Source organism: Cuculus canorus, chromosome 30 (assembly GCF_017976375.1).
Source record: "Cuculus canorus isolate bCucCan1 chromosome 30, bCucCan1.pri, whole genome shotgun sequence".
Taxonomy (NCBI): Eukaryota; Metazoa; Chordata; class Aves; order Cuculiformes; family Cuculidae; genus Cuculus; species Cuculus canorus.
Window position 1 is genome coordinate 820034 of NC_071430.1, and position 18247 is coordinate 838280.

Consider the following 18247-nt stretch of genomic DNA (forward strand, 5'->3'; position numbering starts at 1 on the left):
CACCATGAACAATTCCTTCCTAATGTCTCCTCTAAATCTTCCTCCTTCCAATTTAAAGCCATTCCTGTTCATCCTGTCACTCCATGACCTTGGAGAAAGCCCCTCCCCAGCTTTCCTGGAGCCCCTTTCCGCGCTGGAAGCTGCTCTGAGGTGTCCTCAAAGCCTTCTCTTCTCCAGGCTGAACAACCCCAACCCTCCCAGCTTGGCCTCATAGCAGAGGTTCTCCAGCCCTCCCATCATCCTCGTGGCCTCCTCTGAACCCGTTCCAACAGTTCCATCCCCTTCTTGCATTGGGGATTCCAGAACTGGACATGAGGTTCCAGGTTTGGTCCCACCAGAGCGGAGCAGAGGGGCAGGATCCGTCCCTCCCTGCTGGCCACGCTTCCTCTGATGCAGCCCAGGACACGGTTGGCTCATCTTGGGGTTCTCCTCCTCCAGCGCCCCAAGTCCTTCTCCTCAGGGCTTCTCCCAACCACATCGTCCCCCATCCTGGATTGAACCCAAGGATTGCCCCAACCCATGTGCAGGACTTTGCACTTGTTGAACCTCATGAGGTTCCTTCACGCAAGGTTCTGTTTCCAAGGTTCGGTTTTCTCCCGGGTTTGCTCCTTCAGGCAGGGATTTCTGGAAGGAGGGGACAGTTTGAAAGGAATAGCAGTGGGATTTAAACTTGATCCTTGAACCTGGAGGCTCTCTTATCCTTTGGGGCTGTTTTGGGGGAATATTTCATTTTTCAGGATGTTTTTGGGGAGAATTTCACCTCCTTTGGGGTTGTTTTGGGGGACTGTCTCCTCCTTTGGGGCTGTTTCGGGGGAATATTTTCTTTTTCAGGATGTTTTTGGGGAGAATTTCTCCTCCTTTGGTGCTGTTTCGGGGGAATATTTCCTTTTTCAGGATGTTTGGAGGGGAATCTCTTCTCCTTTGCGGCTGTCTTGGGGGAATACTTTCTTTTTCAGGATGTTTTTGGGGAGAATTTCTCTTCCTCTGGGGCTGTTTGGGGGAATTCCTCCTTCTCTGGGGCTGTTTTGGGGGACTCTCTCCTCCTCTGGGGCTGCTTTTGGGGGATTATCTACTCTTTTGGGGTATTTCTGGGGGCTCCCTCCTCCTTTTGGACGTTTTTGGAGCTCTCTTGATCTCCCGCAGGCTGCTGGAGGCCGACTCCAAGTCGATGCGCTCCATGAATGGCTCGCGAAGGAACAGCGGCTCCTCCTTGGTCTCCAGCTCCTCAGCCTCCTCCAACCTCAGCCACCTCGAGGAGGACACCTGGATCCTCTGGGGCCGCATCGTCAACGAGTGGGATGAGTGGAGGAAGAAGAAGGAGAAGCTTCTGAAGGTGAGGACGGAGCTTTTTTCCTAGTTATACTTTAACCCTCTTGGCAAAATCTGCACCAACCTTCCCCATGGTGGGACAGGACAACATCTCCGCACCCACAAGGAGTTTCACCATCCTCTCAAAACCCATTTTCTCAGGTCTTTGATCCATTCTTCTGCAGGAGCTCATCCGCAAAGGGATCCCCCACCATTTCCGTGCCATCGTCTGGCAGCTGCTCTGCAGTGCCACCGACATGCCCGTCAAAAACCAATACTCGGAGCTGCTCAAGATGTCCTCGCCCTGCGAGAAGCTCATCCGACGGGACATCGCCCGCACCTACCCGGAGCACGAGTTCTTCAAGGGACAGGACAGCCTGGGCCAGGAAGTGCTCTTCAACGTCATGAAGGTAACGTCTTTCCTCGAGCGGCGCCGGCTCTTGGCCGCGGCCCAGACACCGCATCCGCTTTTGAAGCTCTTTTAACTGGGTATTAATTTTTGATGGGTTTGGTTTCCACCACCAACTTCTGGAGCCAGGACAACCCTTCCCTCGCAAAAGGATCTTGTTCTCCATCCATCCCAGATCTCTTTTTTTTCCCCCCGTTAAGTACTCAGTTAAGACACAAAATAGTTGGAGTAATTTCGGGTCTAAATTCAAGCGTGGAGCAACATCGTTGTCAACCAAAACAAAGAATCCTGGAATGGGTTGGGTTGGAAGGGACCTCAAAGCCCATCCAGTCCCACCCCCTGCCATGGAGACACCTCCCACTGGATCAGGGGCTCCAAAGCTCCATCTGACCTGGCCTTGAACCCCTCCAGGGATGGGGCAGCCACCACTGCTCAGGGCCTCCCCACCCTCAGCGTGAAGAAATTCTTCCTAATGTCCAATCTAAATCTTCCTCCTTCCAGTTTGAAGCCATTCCCGCTCGTCCTATCACTCCATGACCTTGGAGAAAGCCCTTCCTCTGCTTTCCTTCCTCCTCCTCCTCCCCCTTTCCTTCTTCCTCCCCTCTTCCTCCTCTGCAACCCTAACTGTCCCAGCCTGGCCTCACAGCAGAGGTTCTCCAGCCCTCACATCATCTCCATGGCCTCCTCTGGACCCGTTCCAGCGGTTCCATCTCCTTCTTATGTTGGAGATTCCAGAACTGGACACGAGGCTCCAGGTTTGGTCTCCCCAGAGCGGAGCAGAGGGGCAGGATCCCCTCCCTCCCTGCTGACCACTGTTCTTCTGATGCAGCCCAGGACACGGTTGACCTTCTTGGCTGTGATCACGCGTTGCTGGCTCCCGTGTTGCTTCTCATCTCCCAGTCCCTCCAGTTCTTCTCCTCAGGGTTGCTCCCAACCGCATCGTCCCACAGCCCACGTGCCGCGGTCGAGGCTGTTGGCCTTCCGTGGGAAGCAGGAGTGGTGGCTCAGCCAATCCCTCTGCTCACAGATGGATTCCTTTAGCGTTGTCTCCTCCTTTCAGGCCTATTCGCTGGTGGACCGGGAGGTCGGATACTGCCAGGGTAGCGCCTTCATCGTGGGACTGCTGCTCATGCAGGTTTGTGATGACCCCAGAGTGAGGAGAACCTGCCGATGGAGTTTTAACACCTTCCGGAGAGGCCTGGTAGAATGGGCTTGGAGAATCCCATTTTCCTTGATCCTGAGGAACAAAGCGAGATGGTTTCCACCACCCCCATGTGCTCGTTCCCACCAGTGCCCTTCCTCCTGAGGGGTTTAAAACGCTTCATCTACGTTCTCCTTCACCTGGGGACGGCTCCTGGGACATCCCATCCCATCCCATCCCATCCCATCCCATCCCATCCCATCCCATCCCATCCCATCCCATCCCATCCCATCATGAGGTGATGGAATGAAGAAAAAGAGGCTTCCAGCGGACTTTTAAGGAGGAACTCTTGTCCTTTTGGGTCTCCAGATGCCCGAAGAAGAGGCCTTCTGCGTGTTCGTCAGGCTGATGCAGGAATACCGCCTACGGGAGCTCTTCAAACCCAGCATGGCCGAGCTGGGGCTCTGCATCTACCAGTTCGAGTACCTCCTGCAGGTGGGCACCACCCCTTGACCCCCCCAGAATGCCGGAATGGGGTGGGATGTGCTGACAAGAGCCAGGGGACAAGGACAGGGAGGTGGCAGCTCTTGGGGGAAATGGGTTCTTCCAGTGGGCTCTTGTCCAGCAACACAGAGATCCTGGCGGAGTCCATGAGACGCCCTGAGGAGCATCCGTGATTCCTCAAGGGGGGAGATCCCGAGGATGTCCGTGGACACCCTTGGGCTTCTATAAGACCCCGGAGGGCCCATCTGTGGGGCGTCCAGAGAGACCATCCGCAAGATGCCCTGAGGGACATCTATGAGACATCCAAAGGGATCATCTGTGAGACTTCAGGGACACCTATGGGACCCTGGGGACCATCCGCAAGCCCACCCTCACAGAACCTTCCATGAGACCCCTCAGGGACCTCCACAAGACCTCGTGGACTTGTTCAAAGCTCGTCAGCTACAAATGACCCTGGAAACCATCCACCAGGCCTCGTTTCTCTTCCTTTTCTCCCTTTCTTGCATCCAGGAGCAGCTGCCGGAGCTGAACATCCACTTCCGCTCACAGAGCTTCCTCACCTCCATGTACGCCTCGTCCTGGTTCCTCACCCTCTTCCTCACGACCTTCCCTCTTCCGGTGGCCACGCGAGTCTTCGACATCTTCATGTACGAGGTAATGGGACCCCAACCAACACCGTCAAAAGGGACTACAACCACGTTTCGCACTTAAACGTAGAAACGTTCTCCCCACGCCAGCTGCTCTGGTTTTGGGGAGAAGAACCCCAAACCCTGGATGGAAAAGGTCTGGGGTCAAACGTGGACCCTTCCTGCAGGGGTTGGAGATCGTCTTCCGCGTGGGAATGGCTCTGCTGCAGTTCAACCAGGCTGAGCTCATCCAGCTTGACATGGAGGGCATGTCCCAGGTACGTACCGGTGGATTTTAGGCTGGATTTGTCCATTTGTTTTGGGTTGGATTTGCCCAACAGGACGTGTTTTGGGCTGGATTTGCCCAACAGGACGTGTTTTGGGTTGGATTTGCCCAACAGGACGTGTTTTGGATTGGATTTGTCCAAGGAGATGTCTTTTGGGACAGATTTAGCCCCACGCAGAGTGTTTCTGGGCAGGTTTCTCCCAGCTGGATTTGTTTGGAGACCACTTTCTCCAACAGGACCCTACTTTGGGGCTGGTTTCTCTGTTTTGGGGCCACGTTTCATGTCCCATTTCTGCCCCCACAGTACTTCCAGAAGGTGATCCCACACCAGTTCGACAGTTGTCCCGACAAACTCATCCTCAAGGCCTTCCAGGTCAAGTACAACCCTAAGAAGATGAAGAGGTGAGATGGGCCTGAGTGAGGTCCTACAACCGTGGGGTGCAAGACCAGGGCGTCTGGTCCCCATTGTCATGTCCCAACCTGTCTCCTTGTCCCGACCAGGCTGGAGAAGGAGTACGCTGCCATCAAGAACAAAGAGATGGAGGAGCAGATCGAGATCAAGGTGAGACAGCTCAAGTGATGGCATCCTGGGGCCGCTTGAACCATCCTCATGGCCACTTAGCCCATCCCTGAGGTCATCTAAGCCGTCCTGGAGCCGCTTTGGCCCATCCCAGGGTGACTTCTGAGGGGTATGGTTTAGGAAGTGTTGGGAATGGTCGGACTCGATGACCCAGTTGGGTCCCTTCCGACCTAATGATTCTCTGATTCCATGACTTGACCCATTCCCAGAGCCATCTGAGCAATTCTGGGATGGCTTAGCCCATCCCCAGGGCCATCTAACCCATCCTGGGGCCACCACGACCCATCCCAAGGCCATTTCAAGTGTCCCCAGGGCCACTTTGTCCCATCTTTAGGATTGTTTGAGTCATCAAGGGCCGCTTTCACCCACCCTCGGGACCATTTAACCATCTCTAGGGCCATTTAAGATGTCTCCAAGGACCACTTAGGCCACTCTGGGGCCACTTGGCCTGTCACAGAGCAGTTGGAGCCATAAAGAGCCGCTTTCACACATCCCTGGAGACATTTACCCATCCCTGGGAGAATCTAAGCCATCCTGAAGCTATCTGGGCCATCCTGGGGCCACCATCACCCATCTCAGGGTCATTTAAGCCATCCCCAGGGCCAAATTATCCCATTTTCAGGACCATTAGAACCATCGACTCATCCTTGGGGCCTTCTAAGCCATCCCGGGGCTACCATGACCTATCCCGGTGCCGTTTTAGGTGTCCCCAAGATCATTTAAGCTGACCCCAAGACCATTTAAGCCACTCCAGGGCCACTTTGTCCCATCTTCAGGATTGTTTGAGCCATCCTGGGGCCATCCTGGGGCCACCATGACCCATCCCAGCGCCGTTTCAGGTGTCCCCAAGGCCATTTAAGCTGACCCTGAGGCCATTTAAGCCACTCCAGGGCCACTTCGTTCCATCTTCGGGATGGTTTGAGCCATCCCAAGACCTTCTAAGCCATTTCAGGGCCATCTAAGCCATTCTGGGGCCACCACGATCCATCCCAGAGCCATTTTAGGTGTCCCCGAGGCCATTTAAGCTGACCCTGAGGCCATTTAAGCCACTCCAGGGCCACTTTGTCCCATCTTCAGGATTGTTTGAGCCATCCTGGGGCCACCATGACCCATCCCAATGCCATTTCAGGTGTCCCCAAGGCCATTGAAGCTGACCCCGAGGCCATTTAAGCCATGCCACGGCCACTTCGTTCCATCTTCGGGATGGTTTGAGCCATCCCAAGACCTTCTAAGCCATTTCAGGGCCATCTAAGCCATTCTGGGGCCACCATGATCCATCCCAGAGCCATTTTAGGTGTCCCTGAGGTCATTGAAGCTGACCCTGAGGCCATTTAAGCCACTCCAGGGCCACTTTGTCCCATCTTCAGGATTGTTTGAGCCATCCTGGGGCCACCCTGGGGCCACCATGACCCATCCCAGTGCCGTTTCAGGTGTCCCCAAGGCCATTTAAGCTGACCCCGAGGCCATTTAAGCCACTCCAGGGCCATTTCGTTCCATATTCAGGATGGTTTGAGCCATCCCAAGACCTTCTAAGCCATTTCAGGGCCATCTAAGCCATTCTGGGGCCACCACGATCCATCCCAGAGCCATTTTAGGTGTCCCCGAGGCCATTTAAGCCACTCTGGGGCCATTGTCTCATCTTCAGGATTGTGTGAGCCATCCTGGGGCCATCTTGGGGCCACCATGACCCATCCCAGTGCCATTTCAGGTGTCCCCAAGGCCATTTAAGCCACACCAGGCCCGCTTTGTCCCATCTTCAGGATGATTTGAGCCATCCCAGGGCCGCTTGACCCATTTGGGGACAGCTCAGCCCATATCTGGGGCCACTTTGTCCTCATGTCCCGGTGTCCCCAGGCTCCGTGACCTCCTCAGGGACATCAAAACCCCCAACGGGGCTTTACTCCTCCCCATTTTTCTCCCCCCACCAGCGGCTCCGCACCGAGAACCGCCTGCTCAAACAGCGCATCGAGACCCTCGAGAAGGTGAGCCCCACGGCCGGCACCCCAAAATGTCCCCTGGAGCACCTAAAACCCACCTGGAGAACCCAAAATGTCCCCTGGAGCACCCCAAGACTTCCTAGGAGCATCCAAAAGGTCCTCAGGAGCACCCAAAACTCCTTTGGAGTACCCAGAACATCCCTTGGAGCACCCCAGAACCTCCCAAACGTCCCTGGGAGAACCCCAGATGTCCCCTGGAGGACCCAAGATGTTCCCTAACCCCCCCTGGAGCACCCATAATGGTCTCTGGAGCACCCCAAAACCCACCTGCAACACCCAAAACGTCCTCTGGTGCACCTATCTCCCCCCCAGAGCACCCAAAATCCACCTGGAGCACCCACAAAACCCCCTGGAGCACCTCAAAATGTCCCTTGGAACACCCCAGACCCCACCTGGAGCACCCCAGACCTCACCAGGAGCACCTCAGACGTGCTCTGGAGCACCCCAAATCCCACTGGAGCACCCAAAACTCCCCTGTATGGCCCAAAATGTCCCCCTGGAGCACCCAAAAGGTACCCTAGAGCACACAAAAGTCCTTTGGGGTACCCAGAACACCCCTTGGAGCACCCCAAAAACCTCCTAAAGGCACCCCAAATATCCCTTGGAGAACCTTGAATGTCCCCTGGAGCACCCCAAAACCCCACAGGGGCACCTAAAATGTCCCCTGGAGCATCCAAGATGTCCCATGGTCACCCCAACCTCACCTGGAGCTCCCCAAAACCTGTGTGGAACACCTCAAACATCCCCTTGAGAGCCCCGAAACCACCCTGGGACACCTCAGACATCCCCAGGAGCACCCCAAAAACCACCTGGAGCACCTCAAATCCCACTGGAGCACCCAAAACTCCCCTGTACGTCCCAAAATGTCTCCCTGGAGCACCCACAAATCCCCATGAGAGCACCAAACCCTCTCTGGAGCATTTCAGATCTCCTGGAGCACCCACACCACCACCTCCCAGAGCCCCCAGCACCCAAGGGTGCAACTCCCCGTGTTGCTCCATTTTAGGGCCAAAAACTGCCATTTTAGGGCCAAACAACACCCTTTTAAGGTCAATCACCACCATTTTAGGGCCAAACACTGCCGTTTTAGGACTAAATGCTCCGTTTTAGGGCCAAACACCACCGTTTTAAGACCAAACTCTCCATTTTAAGGCCAAACACCGCCATTTGGGGACCAAATACCACCTTTTTAGGGCCAAACACCACCCTTTTAAGGTCAATCACCACCATTTTAGGACCAAACACTGCTGATTTCGGACTAAATGCTCCGTTTTAAGGCCAAACACCACCGTTTTAAGACCGAACTCTCCATTTTAAGGCCAAACACTGCCATTTGGGGACCAAATACCACCTTTTTAGGGCCAAACAACACCCTTTTAAGGTCAATCACCACCATTTTAGGGCCAAACTCTGCCGGTTTCGGACTAAATGCTCCGTTTTAAGGCCAAACACCACCGTTTTAAGACCGAACTCTCCATTTTAAGGCCAAACACCGCCATTTGGGGACCAAATGCCACCATTTTAGGGCCAAACAACACTGTTTTTCCCCCTTCCAGCACCATTTTGGTGCAAAACCTGGCGATTTCTGACCGGCAAGTGGCTTCTTCATCTGTTTACAGGCCAAACGCCACCGTTTTAGGGCCACATGCTCCATTTTAGGGCCAAAACCTGCCATTTTAGGGCCAAACAACACCAGCTTAGGACCACATGCTCCATTTTAGGGCCAAAACCTGCCGTTTTAGGGCCAAACAACACCCTTTTAAGGTCAATCACCACCATTTTAGGGCCAAACTCTGCCGGTTTCGGACTAAATGCTCCGTTTTAAGGCCAAACACCACCATTTTAAGACCGAACTCTCCATTTTAAGGCCAAACACCGCCATTTGGGGACCAAATACCACCTTTTTAGGGCCAAACACCACCGTTTTAAGACCGAACTCTCCATTTTAAGGCCAAACACCGCCATTTGGGGACCAAATACCACCTTTTTAGGGCCAAACACCACCGTTTTAGGACCAAACACTCCATTTTAGGGCCAAACACCACTGTTTAAGTGCCAGACGCCACCATTATAGGGCCAAACCCTGGCGTTTTAGGGAATGGGAATATAAAAAGGGCCCCAAATCCTTGGAAAAGGCCCCAGAAGAGGGAGCGGGGCCGCGCGGGAAGGTTGCCGGGTGCCTCCGCTGGCGCTTTCTCTCGCTGCTTCCTCCGTTTCTCCTCTCACGGCTCCTCTCTCCTCTCTCCTCTCCGCGGCGGCCGCAGGAGAGCGCGGCTCTCGCCGATCGCCTCATTCAGGTAGCGTCAAGAATGCCTATTTTTTTTTTCCCCCCTTTCTTTTCCTTCATTTTCACCATTTTCTTACCCCGTTTGGGGGTTTCATCCTCCTTTCGAGGAAGGTTTGTCCCTTTTTCTTGCTTTTCCGGAGGCTCCTGAGCACCTTCCCCGCTTTTGGGGTGGAAAGGGGAGGGTTGGGGGCTCGGTGGCAATGGGGGGGGGGTGGCTTGGTGGCATTTGGGGACAGGGACACCGCCAAACTGGGGGGAAAAGGCTCTACTTTGGTGAGTTGGAAGGCAATCGGTGGGGTTGGAGGGGGAGAGCGGCTCGGAGGGGACAAAGAGTCTGGTGTCACCTCCTTGTCCTCAGTGTCACCTCCCATGAGGCTGGTGTCACCCCTCGTCCCTGGTGTCACCCCCTCATTCCCAGTGCCACCCTCCCTCATCCCCAGTGTCACCCACCACAGGGCAAGTGTCACTCTGATGTCACACCCCCCCCTTGTCCCCACTGTCACCCCTTTGTCCCCAGTGTCCCCTGCCATAGGGCTGGTGTCACCTCCTCATCCTCAGTGTCACCTCCTCATCCTCGATGTCACCTCCTTTGTCTGCAGTGTCACCCCTTTGTCCCCAGTGTCCCCTGCCATAGGGCTGATGTCACCTCTATGTCCTTGATGTCCCCTCCTTTGTCCCCAGTGTCCCCTGCCATAGGGCTGGTGTCACCTTCTCGTCCTCGGTGTCACTTCCTTTGTCCCCAGTGTCCCCTGCCATAGGGTTGGTGTCACCTCCTCGTCCTCAATGTCACCTCCTTTGTCCCCGGTGTCACCCCTTTGTCCCCAGTGTCCCCTGCCATAGGGTTGGTGTCACCTCCTCGTCCTCAATGTCACCTCCTTTGTCCCCGGTGTCACCCCTTTGTCCTCAGTGTCCCCTGCCATAGGGCTGGTGTCACCACCTTGTCCTCAGTGTCACCTCCTCGTCCTCAGTGTCACGTCCCATGAGGCCCGTGTCACCCCTTTGTCCCTCCCGGTGTCCCTCCCTCGTCCCCAGTGTCCCCTCTGTCCCCAGTGGTGCTATGCTGTGAGGTGAAGCGGACTCTGGGTGCGCTGAGGGTGACAATGTCCCCGCTGTCCCCAGGGCCAGGTGACACGGGCGCAGGAGGCCGAGGAGAACTACATCATCAAGCGGGAACTGGCGGTGGTGAAGCAACGCTGCACGTCGGCCACCGAGAACCTGCAGCGCGCCCAGACCACCATCCGCCAGCTGCAGGACCAGCAGGTCCGTGTCCCCGAGGGTCCCCAAGAGTCCCCATCGTCCCCACGCACCCACCTTCCAGTTCACGCGGCGTGGATTTGGGTGGTGGGGACAAGGGACAAGGGGTGGTGTCACCCTCAAGGACGGGGTTGGGTGGTGGGGACAAGAGGGATGATGTCACCCTCATGGGCAAGGTTGGGTGGTGGGGACAAGGGAAGAAGGGTGATGTCACCCTCAAGGACAAAGTTGGGTGGTGGGGACAAGGGACAGGGGGTGGTGTCACCCTCAAGGACAAGGTTGGGTGGTGGGGACAGAGGACAAGGGATGGTGTCACCCTCGTGGGCAAGGTTGGGTGGTGGGGACAAGGGAAGAAGGGTGATGTCACCCTCAAGGACAAGGTTGGGTGGTGGGGACAGAGGACAAGGGGTGGCATCACCCTTGTGGGCAAGGTTGGGTGGTGGGGACAAAGGACAAGGGGGGTGGATGTCACCATCGTGGACAAGGTTGGGTGGTGGGACAAGGGATGGTGTCACCCTCAAGGACAAGATTGAGTGGTGGGGACAAGGGACAGGAGGTGGGTGTCACCCTCAAGGGCAAGGTTGGGTGATGGGGACAAAGGACAAGGGATGGTGTCACCCTCAAGGACAAGATTGGATGGTGGGGACAAGGGACAGGAGGTGGGTGTCACCCTCACGGAGAAGTTTGGGTGATGGGGACAAAGGACAAGGGATGGTGTCACCCTCACGGAGAAGGTTGGGTGATGGGGACAAAGGACAAGGGATGGTGTCACCCTCATGGACAAGGTTGGGTGGTGGCGACAAGGGGACAGAGGTCGTGCACCGGTGGTGGTGGTGACATCTTGGGGACGATGGCAGGGGAACCCGCGTTTCAGCGAGGAGTTTGTCACCCACCTGGAGACGGAGCTGGAGCAGTCGCGGCTGCGGGAGAGCGAGACGCTGGGCGCCCTCAAGGAGATGCAGGATAAGGTCCTCGACATGGAGAAGGTGACAGGGACACTTCGCAGGCGTCACGCCGGTGGCCTTGGGGACAGGGGTGGTGCCACGAGCGGCCTCGGGGATGGGGACAGCCATGTGGGTGGCCCTGGAGGTGGGCACACAAGTGGCCCTGGAGACAAGGTGGCCCTGAGGACGGGGAGTGTCACCGCAGTGGCCTCGGGGACAGGGATGGTCCTCGGCAGTGGGGACAGCCGCGTGGGTGGCTTTGGGCATGAAGAGTGGCACACAAGTGGCTTTGGGGACGGGGATGGTCGCGTGGTGGCCCTGAGGATGGATGGAGAGTGTCACACGAGTGGCCGTAGAGAAGGGACAGCCATGTGGGTGGCCCTGAGGACCGGGATGGTCCCACGAGTGGCCTTGGGGACCAGGAGTGTCACCCGGGATGTCCTCAGTGACATCCAGTGCCACCGCCCTGCGATGTCCCTGCAGTGTCCGGTGCCACTGCCCCAAGGTGTCTCCAGTGACATCCAGTGCCACCACCCTGAGGTGTCCCTGATGGCATCCAGTGCCACCACCCTGGGATGTCCCTGTGGTGTCCAGTGCCACCACCCTGAGGTGTCCCTGATGGCATCCAGTGCCACCGCCTCAGGATATCCTTGTGGTGTCCAGTGCCACCAGCCCAAGGTGTCCCTGCTGATGACCAGTGCCATCACTCTGGGATGTCACTGCAGTGTCCAATGCCACCACCCTAAGGTGGCCCTGAAGTGTGTGGTCCCACCTCCCTGGGATGTCCCTGCGGTGTCCGGTGCCACCATCCTGAGGTGTCCCTGTGGTGTCCGGTGCCACCACCCTGAGGTGTCCCTGAAGTGTGTGGTGCCATCACCCTGGGATGTCCCTGTGGTGTCCGGTGCCACCACCCTGAGGTGTCCCTGTGGTGTCCGGTGCCACCGCCCTGGGATGTCCCTGCGGTGTCTGATGCCACCACCCTAAGGTGGCCCTGAAGTGTCTGGTGCCATTGCCCCAGGATGTCCCTGCAGTGTCTGTTGTCACTATCCTGAGGTGGCCCTGAAGTGTCTGGTGCCACCTCCCTGGGATGTCCCTGTGGTGTCTGTTGTCCCCATCCTGCGGTGTCCCCGGTGACACCCCGTGCCACCACCCTGGGATGTCCCTGCAGTGTCTGTTGTCCCCATCCTGCGGTGTCCCCCGTGACATCCCGTGCCACCACCCCGGGATGCCCCTGCCAATGAGCAGTGCCACCATCCCCGGCTGTCCCCGCTGATGTCCCCCGTGTCCCCGCAGCGGAACAGCCTGCTGCCGGACGAGGACAACGTGGTGCGGCTGCAGGAGGAGCTGCAGGCGCTGGCGCTGCGCGAGGCCGAGGCCGTCAAATCGCTGACGGAGCTGCAGCAGCAGGTGAAGGACCTCAGCGAGAGCTGGCAGGTGAGGACACTCGTGTCCCCTGTCCCAACCCCTGGGTCCCCTTTTGGCCCCCTGGGTCCCTTGTCCCAACCCCTGGGTCCCCTCCTGGGTCCCCTGTCCCAACCCCCGGGTCCCCTCCTGGTCCCCTGGGTCCCTTGTCCCAACATCTGGGTCCCTTCCTGGTCCCCTGGATCCCTTGTCCCAACATTGGGGTCCCCTCCTGGTCCCCGGGGTCCCTTGTCCCAACATCTGGATCCCCTCCTGGTCCCCTGGGTCCCTTGTCCCATCCCCTGGGTCCCCTCCTGGCCCCCTGGGTCCCTTGTCCCAACCCCTGGGTCCCCTCCTGGTCCCCTGGATCCCTTGTCCCAACCCCTGGATCCCCTTTTGGCCTCCTGGGTCCCTTGTCCCAACCCCTGCGTCCCCTCCTGGTCCCCTGGGTCCCTTGTCCCAACCCCTGGGTCCCCTTTTGGCCCCCTGGGTCCCTTGTCCCAACCCCTGGGTCCCCTCCTGGTCCCCTGGGTCCCTTGTCCCAACCCCTGGGTCCCCTCCTGGTCCCTTGTCCCAACATTGGGGTCCCCTCCCGGTCCCCTGGATCCCTTGTCCCAACATCTGGGTCCTTTCCTGGTCCCCTGGGTCCCTTGTCCCAACCCCTGGGTCCCCCCTTGGTCCCCTGTGTCCCTTGTCCCAACCCCTGTGTCCCCTCCCGGTCCCCTGGGTCCCCTCCTGGTCCCCTGGGTCCCTTGTCCCAACCCCTGGGTCCCCTCCCGGTCCCCTGGGTCCCCCTGATGGCGCTGGGTTCCAGGCCGGCCGGGCAGGCGGACGCTGGAAGGATTCTCCGCGCCGGAGCAACGTCAACGCTCTGCAGGAGGCCGTGGTGGCCGCGCGGCTACGGGAGGCGCAGGCCCAGGCCGAGCTGCGGGCGCTGCGCCAGCGGGTGCTGCAACTGGAGACACAGGTGAGGGCCTGGGTCACATCCTGACCGCTCAGCTGGGGGTACTGGGGCTCAGGGTGCTGAACTGGGGGTACTGGGGCTCGGGGTGCTGAGCTGGGGATGCTGGGACCATCCAAGGGTGCTGGGACTGGGGGTGCTGCAACTGGAAATGCAGAATAGAGCCTGGGTCGCATCCTGACCGGGCACTGGGGGACTGAACTGGGGGTACTGGGGCTTGGGGTGCTGAACTGGGGGTGCTGAACTGGGGGTGCTGGGACCATCCAAGGGTGCTGGGACTGGGGGTGCTGCAGCTGGAAATGCAGAATAGAGCCTGGGTCGCATCCTGACCGGGCACTGGGGGACTGAACTGGGGGTACTGGGGCTCAGGGTACTGAACTGGGGGTGCTGAACTGGGGGTGCTGGGACCATCCATGGTGCTGGGACTGGGCGTGCTGCGGCTGGAGGCACAGAATAGTGCTTGGGTCGCATCCTGACCGGGCACTGGGGGACTGAACTGGGGGTACTGGGGCTCAGGGTGCTGAACTGGGGGTGCTGGGGCTGGGGGTGCTGGGGCTGGGGGTGCTGAACTGGGGGTATTGAACTGGGGGTGCTGAAATGGGGTTACTGAACTGGGGGTGCTGAACTGGGGGTGCTGAACTGGGGGTACTGGAACTGGGGGTGCTGAACTGGGGGTGCTGGGGCTGGGGGTGCTGAACTGGGGGTGCTGGGACCATCCAAGGGTGCTGGAACTGGGGGTGCTGAACTGGGGGTACTGAACTGGGGGTGCTGAACTGGGGTTACTGAACTGGGGGTGCTGAACTGGGGGTACAGAACTGGGGGTGCTGAACTGGGGGTGCTGAACTGGGGGTGTTGAACTGGGGGTGCTGAACTGGGGGTGCGGAACTGGGGGTACTGAACTGGGGGTACTGAAATGGGGATACTGAACTGGGGGTGCTGAACTGGGGATACTGAACTGGGGGTACAGAACTGGGGGTGCCGTGGGGGTGACAGGGCGGTGACAGTTGTCCCCCTCAGGGCCAGATCCAGCGCACGGTGCTGGGCCGGGCGGAGCAGACGTGTGCGGGGCTGCGGGAGCAGCTGCGAGTGGCGGCGGCGCAGAGCAAAGGGCTGCAGGCGCAGCTCAGCGAGAGCCACCGCAAGCACGCCGAGGCCCAGTGCAAGGTGGGGCGCGGGGACACCTTGGGGACACCCTGGGGACACCCTGGGGACAACCTGGGGACACCCTGGGGACACCCTGGGGACAGGCCGGGGCCCTCCTGCCACCCCCCAGGGGCCCCGGGGGTGCTGCCACCCCCTCCCTGGGGACACCCCAGTCCCATCCCATGGGGTCCCCCTGTCCTCTCTAGGGTCACAGTGTCCCCTCCCTTCGTGCCCCCGTGTCCCCTCCCTTGGGGTCCCTGTGTCCCCTCCCTTGGGGTCCTGATGTCCCCACCCTTACTGCCCCCATGTCCCCTCCCTTGGGGTCCCCATGTCCCCTCCCTTGGGGTCCCTATGTCCCCTCCCTTGGTGTCCCCGTGTCCCCTCCTTTGGGGTCCCCATGTCTCCTCCCTTGGTGTCCCCGTGTCCCCTCCCTTGGGGTCCTGATGTCCCCACCCTTACTGCCCCTATGTCCCCTCCCTTGGGGTCCCTGTGTCCCCTCCCTTGGGGTCCTGATGTCCCCACCCTTACTGCCCCCATGTCCCCTCCCTTGGGGTCCTGATGTCCCCTCCCTTGGGGTCCTGATGTCCCCACCCTTACTGCCCCCATGTCCCCTCCCTTGGGGTCCTGATGTCCCCATGCTTAGTGCCCCCATGTCCCCTTCCTTACTGCCCCCCGTCCCCTCCTTTGGTGCCCCCGTGTCCCCACCCTTGGTGCCCCCATGTCCCCTCCCTTGGTGCCCCCGTGTCCCCTACCTTAGTGCCCCCATGTCCCCTCCCTTGGTGTCCCCATCTCCCCTCCAACAGAGACTCCATGTCCCCTATACAGGGTCCCAGTGTCCCCTCCCTTGGTGTCCCTCCAACCCCATGGTGTCCCCATGTCCCCTCTATTGGTGTCCTCGTGACCCCTCCCATGGTGTCCCCGTGTCCCATCCTTTGAGATCCTAATGTCCCCTCCCTTGGGGTTCCCATGTCCCCTCCCTTGATGTCCCCACATCTCCCCCTGTGGTGTCCCCATGTCCCCTCCCATGGTGTCCCCATGTCCTGTCCTTTGAGAATCCTAATGTCCCCTCCCTTGGTGTCCCCGTGTCCCCTCAAACAGAGACCCCATGTCCTCCACAGAGGGTCCCAGTGTCCCCTCCCTTGGTGTCCCTCCAACCCCATGGGGTCCCCATGTCCCCTCTTTTGGTGTCCTCGTGTCCCCATGTCCCATCCCTTGAGATCCTAATGTCCCCTCCCTTGATATCCCCACATCCCCTCCAACAGGGACCCCGTGTCCCCTCCCATGGTGTCCTCGTGTCCCCTCCTTTGAGATCCTAATGTCCCCTCCCTCGGTGTCCCCGCGTCCCCTCCCTTGGGGTCCCCATGTCCCCTCCAACAGGGACCCCACATCGGTCCCCGTGGTGTCCCCCTGTCCCCTCCGACAGGGTCCCCACCTCCCATCACCCTCACCTTCCCCTCCCCGCTGGGATGGGGTGAAGCCACCCTGGAGGGGGTTACGGTGACACTCAGGTGACACCGAGGTGACGCGAGTGTCCCCAGAGCAAGGAGGAGGTGATGGCGGTGCGGCTGCGGGAGGCCGACAGCATGGCGGCCTTGGCTGAGATGCGCCAGCGCGTCGCCGAGCTGGAGATCCAGGTGAGGGGGGACGATGGGGACGGAGGGGACAATGGGGACAGGGGAGGGGACACGGGGACAGGGCGGGACGGGCCCCCGCTGACCCGCCCGCACCCGCAGAGGGAGGAGGGGAGGATCCAGGGGCAGCTCAACCACTCGGACGCCGCCCAGTACATCCGACAGCTCAAGGACCACATCGACGAGCTCAAGGCCGAGGTAAGGCACCCATGGGTGCTGCGGCACCCACGGCCCGCGCCCACGGGGGCTGGGGGACCTACGGCCTGCGCCCAAGGGGGCTGAGGGACCCGTGTCCTGCGCCCAAGGGTGCTGAGGGACCCGTGTTCTGCACCCAAGGGTGCTGAGGGACCCGTGTCCTGTGCCCAAGGGGGCTGAGGGAGACGTGTTCTGCACCCAAGGGTGCTGAGGGACACGTGTCCTGCACCCAAGGGTGCTGAGGGACCCGTGTTCTGCACCCAAGGGTGCTGAGGGACCCATGTCCTGCGCCCAAGGGTGCTGAGGGACCCACGTTCTGCCCCCAAGGGTGCTGAGGGACCCATGTTCTGCACCCAAGGCTGCTGAGAGACCCACGTTCTGCCCCCAAGGGTGCTGAGGGACCCACGTTCTGCGCCCAAGGGTGCTGAGGGACCCGGGTCCTGCACCCAAGGGTGCTGAGGCACCCACATTCTGCCCCCAGGGGTGCTGAGGGACCCTTGTTCTGCACCCAAGGGTGCTGAGGGACCCACGTTCTGCGCCCAAGGGGGCTGAGGGACCCACGTTCTGCACCCAAGGGTGCTGAGGGACCCACGTTCTGCACCCAGAGGTGCTGAGGGACCCATGTTCTGCACCCAAGGGTGCTGAGAGACCCACGTCCTGCGCCCAAGGGTGCTGAGGGACCCACATTCTGCACCCAAGGGTGCTGAGGGACCCACGTTCTGCACCCAGAGGTGCTGAGGGACCCACGTTCTGCGCCCAAGGGTGCTGAGGGACCCGTGTTCTGCCCCCAGTGGTGCTGAGGGACCCACATTCTGCACCCAAGGGTGCTGAGGAACCTGTGTTCTGCGCCCAAGGGTGCTGAGAGACCCACGTTCTGCGCCCAAGGGTGCTGAGGGACCCACGTTCTGCCCCCAAGGGTGCTGAGGGACCCACGTTCTGCACCCAAGGGTGCTGAGGGACCATTGTTCTGCACCCAAGGGTGCTGAGGGACCCACGTTCTGCTCCCAAGGGTGCTGAGGGACCCGTGTCCTGCGCCCAAGGGTGCTGAGGGACCCACATTCTGCACCCAAGGGTGCTGAGGGACCCACGTTCTGCACCCAGGGGTGCTGAGGGACCCTTGTCCTGCGCCCAAGGGTGCTGAGGGACCCATGTTCTGCCCCCAAGGGTGCCGAGGGACCCATGCTCTGCACCCAAGGGGGCTGAGGGACCCACGTTCTGCACCCAAGGGTGCTGAGGGACCCTTGTCCTGCACCCAAGGGTGCTGGGGGACCCCCGTTCTGTGCCCAAGGGGGCTGAGGGACCCACGTTCTGCACCCAAGGGTGCTGAGGGACCCTTGTTCTGCTCCCGAGGGTGCTGAGGGACCCACGTTCTGCACCCAAGGGTGCTGAGGGACCCATGTTCTGCCCCCAGTGGTGCTGAGGGACCCACATTCTGCACCCAAGGGTGCTGAGGAACCTGTGTTCTGCGCCCAAGGGTGCTGAGAGACCCACGTTCTGCGCCCAGTGGTGCTGAGGGACCCACGTTCTGCCCCCAAGGGTGCTGAGGGACCCACGTTCTGCACCCAAGGGTGCTGAGGGAC

The 18247-nt window shown here is 59.7% G+C and overlaps 1 protein-coding gene across 10 annotated transcripts in view; it reads left to right on the top strand.

Moving 5' to 3' along the window:
- EVI5L (ecotropic viral integration site 5 like) overlaps positions 1-18247 on the top strand; it is a 28325-nt gene that overhangs the window by 6601 nt on the left and 3477 nt on the right. For 4 of the 10 annotated variants that reach the window (XM_054051890.1, XM_054051891.1, XM_054051894.1 and 1 more), the window contains exons 3-19: positions 1144-1333; positions 1494-1718; positions 2778-2852; positions 3228-3353; positions 3873-4016; positions 4177-4266; positions 4579-4676; positions 4776-4836; positions 6783-6836; positions 9116-9148; positions 10258-10398; positions 11250-11378; positions 12630-12770; positions 13552-13704; positions 14716-14862; positions 16380-16475; positions 16575-16670. In XM_054051890.1, coding sequence (XP_053907865.1) covers positions 1144-1333; positions 1494-1718; positions 2778-2852; positions 3228-3353; positions 3873-4016; positions 4177-4266; positions 4579-4676; positions 4776-4836; positions 6783-6836; positions 9116-9148; positions 10258-10398; positions 11250-11378; positions 12630-12770; positions 13552-13704; positions 14716-14862; positions 16380-16475; positions 16575-16670 — 1999 coding nt within the window. Of the gene's footprint in view, positions 1-1143; positions 1334-1493; positions 1719-2777; positions 2853-3227; positions 3354-3872; positions 4017-4176; positions 4267-4578; positions 4677-4775; positions 4837-6782; positions 6837-9115; positions 9149-10257; positions 10399-11249; positions 11379-12629; positions 12771-13551; positions 13705-14702; positions 14863-16379; positions 16476-16574; positions 16677-17056; positions 17111-18247 lie in introns of those variants that run through there. The other 6 variants (XM_054051898.1, XM_054051899.1, XM_054051897.1 and 3 more) reach the window with 6 other exon arrangements.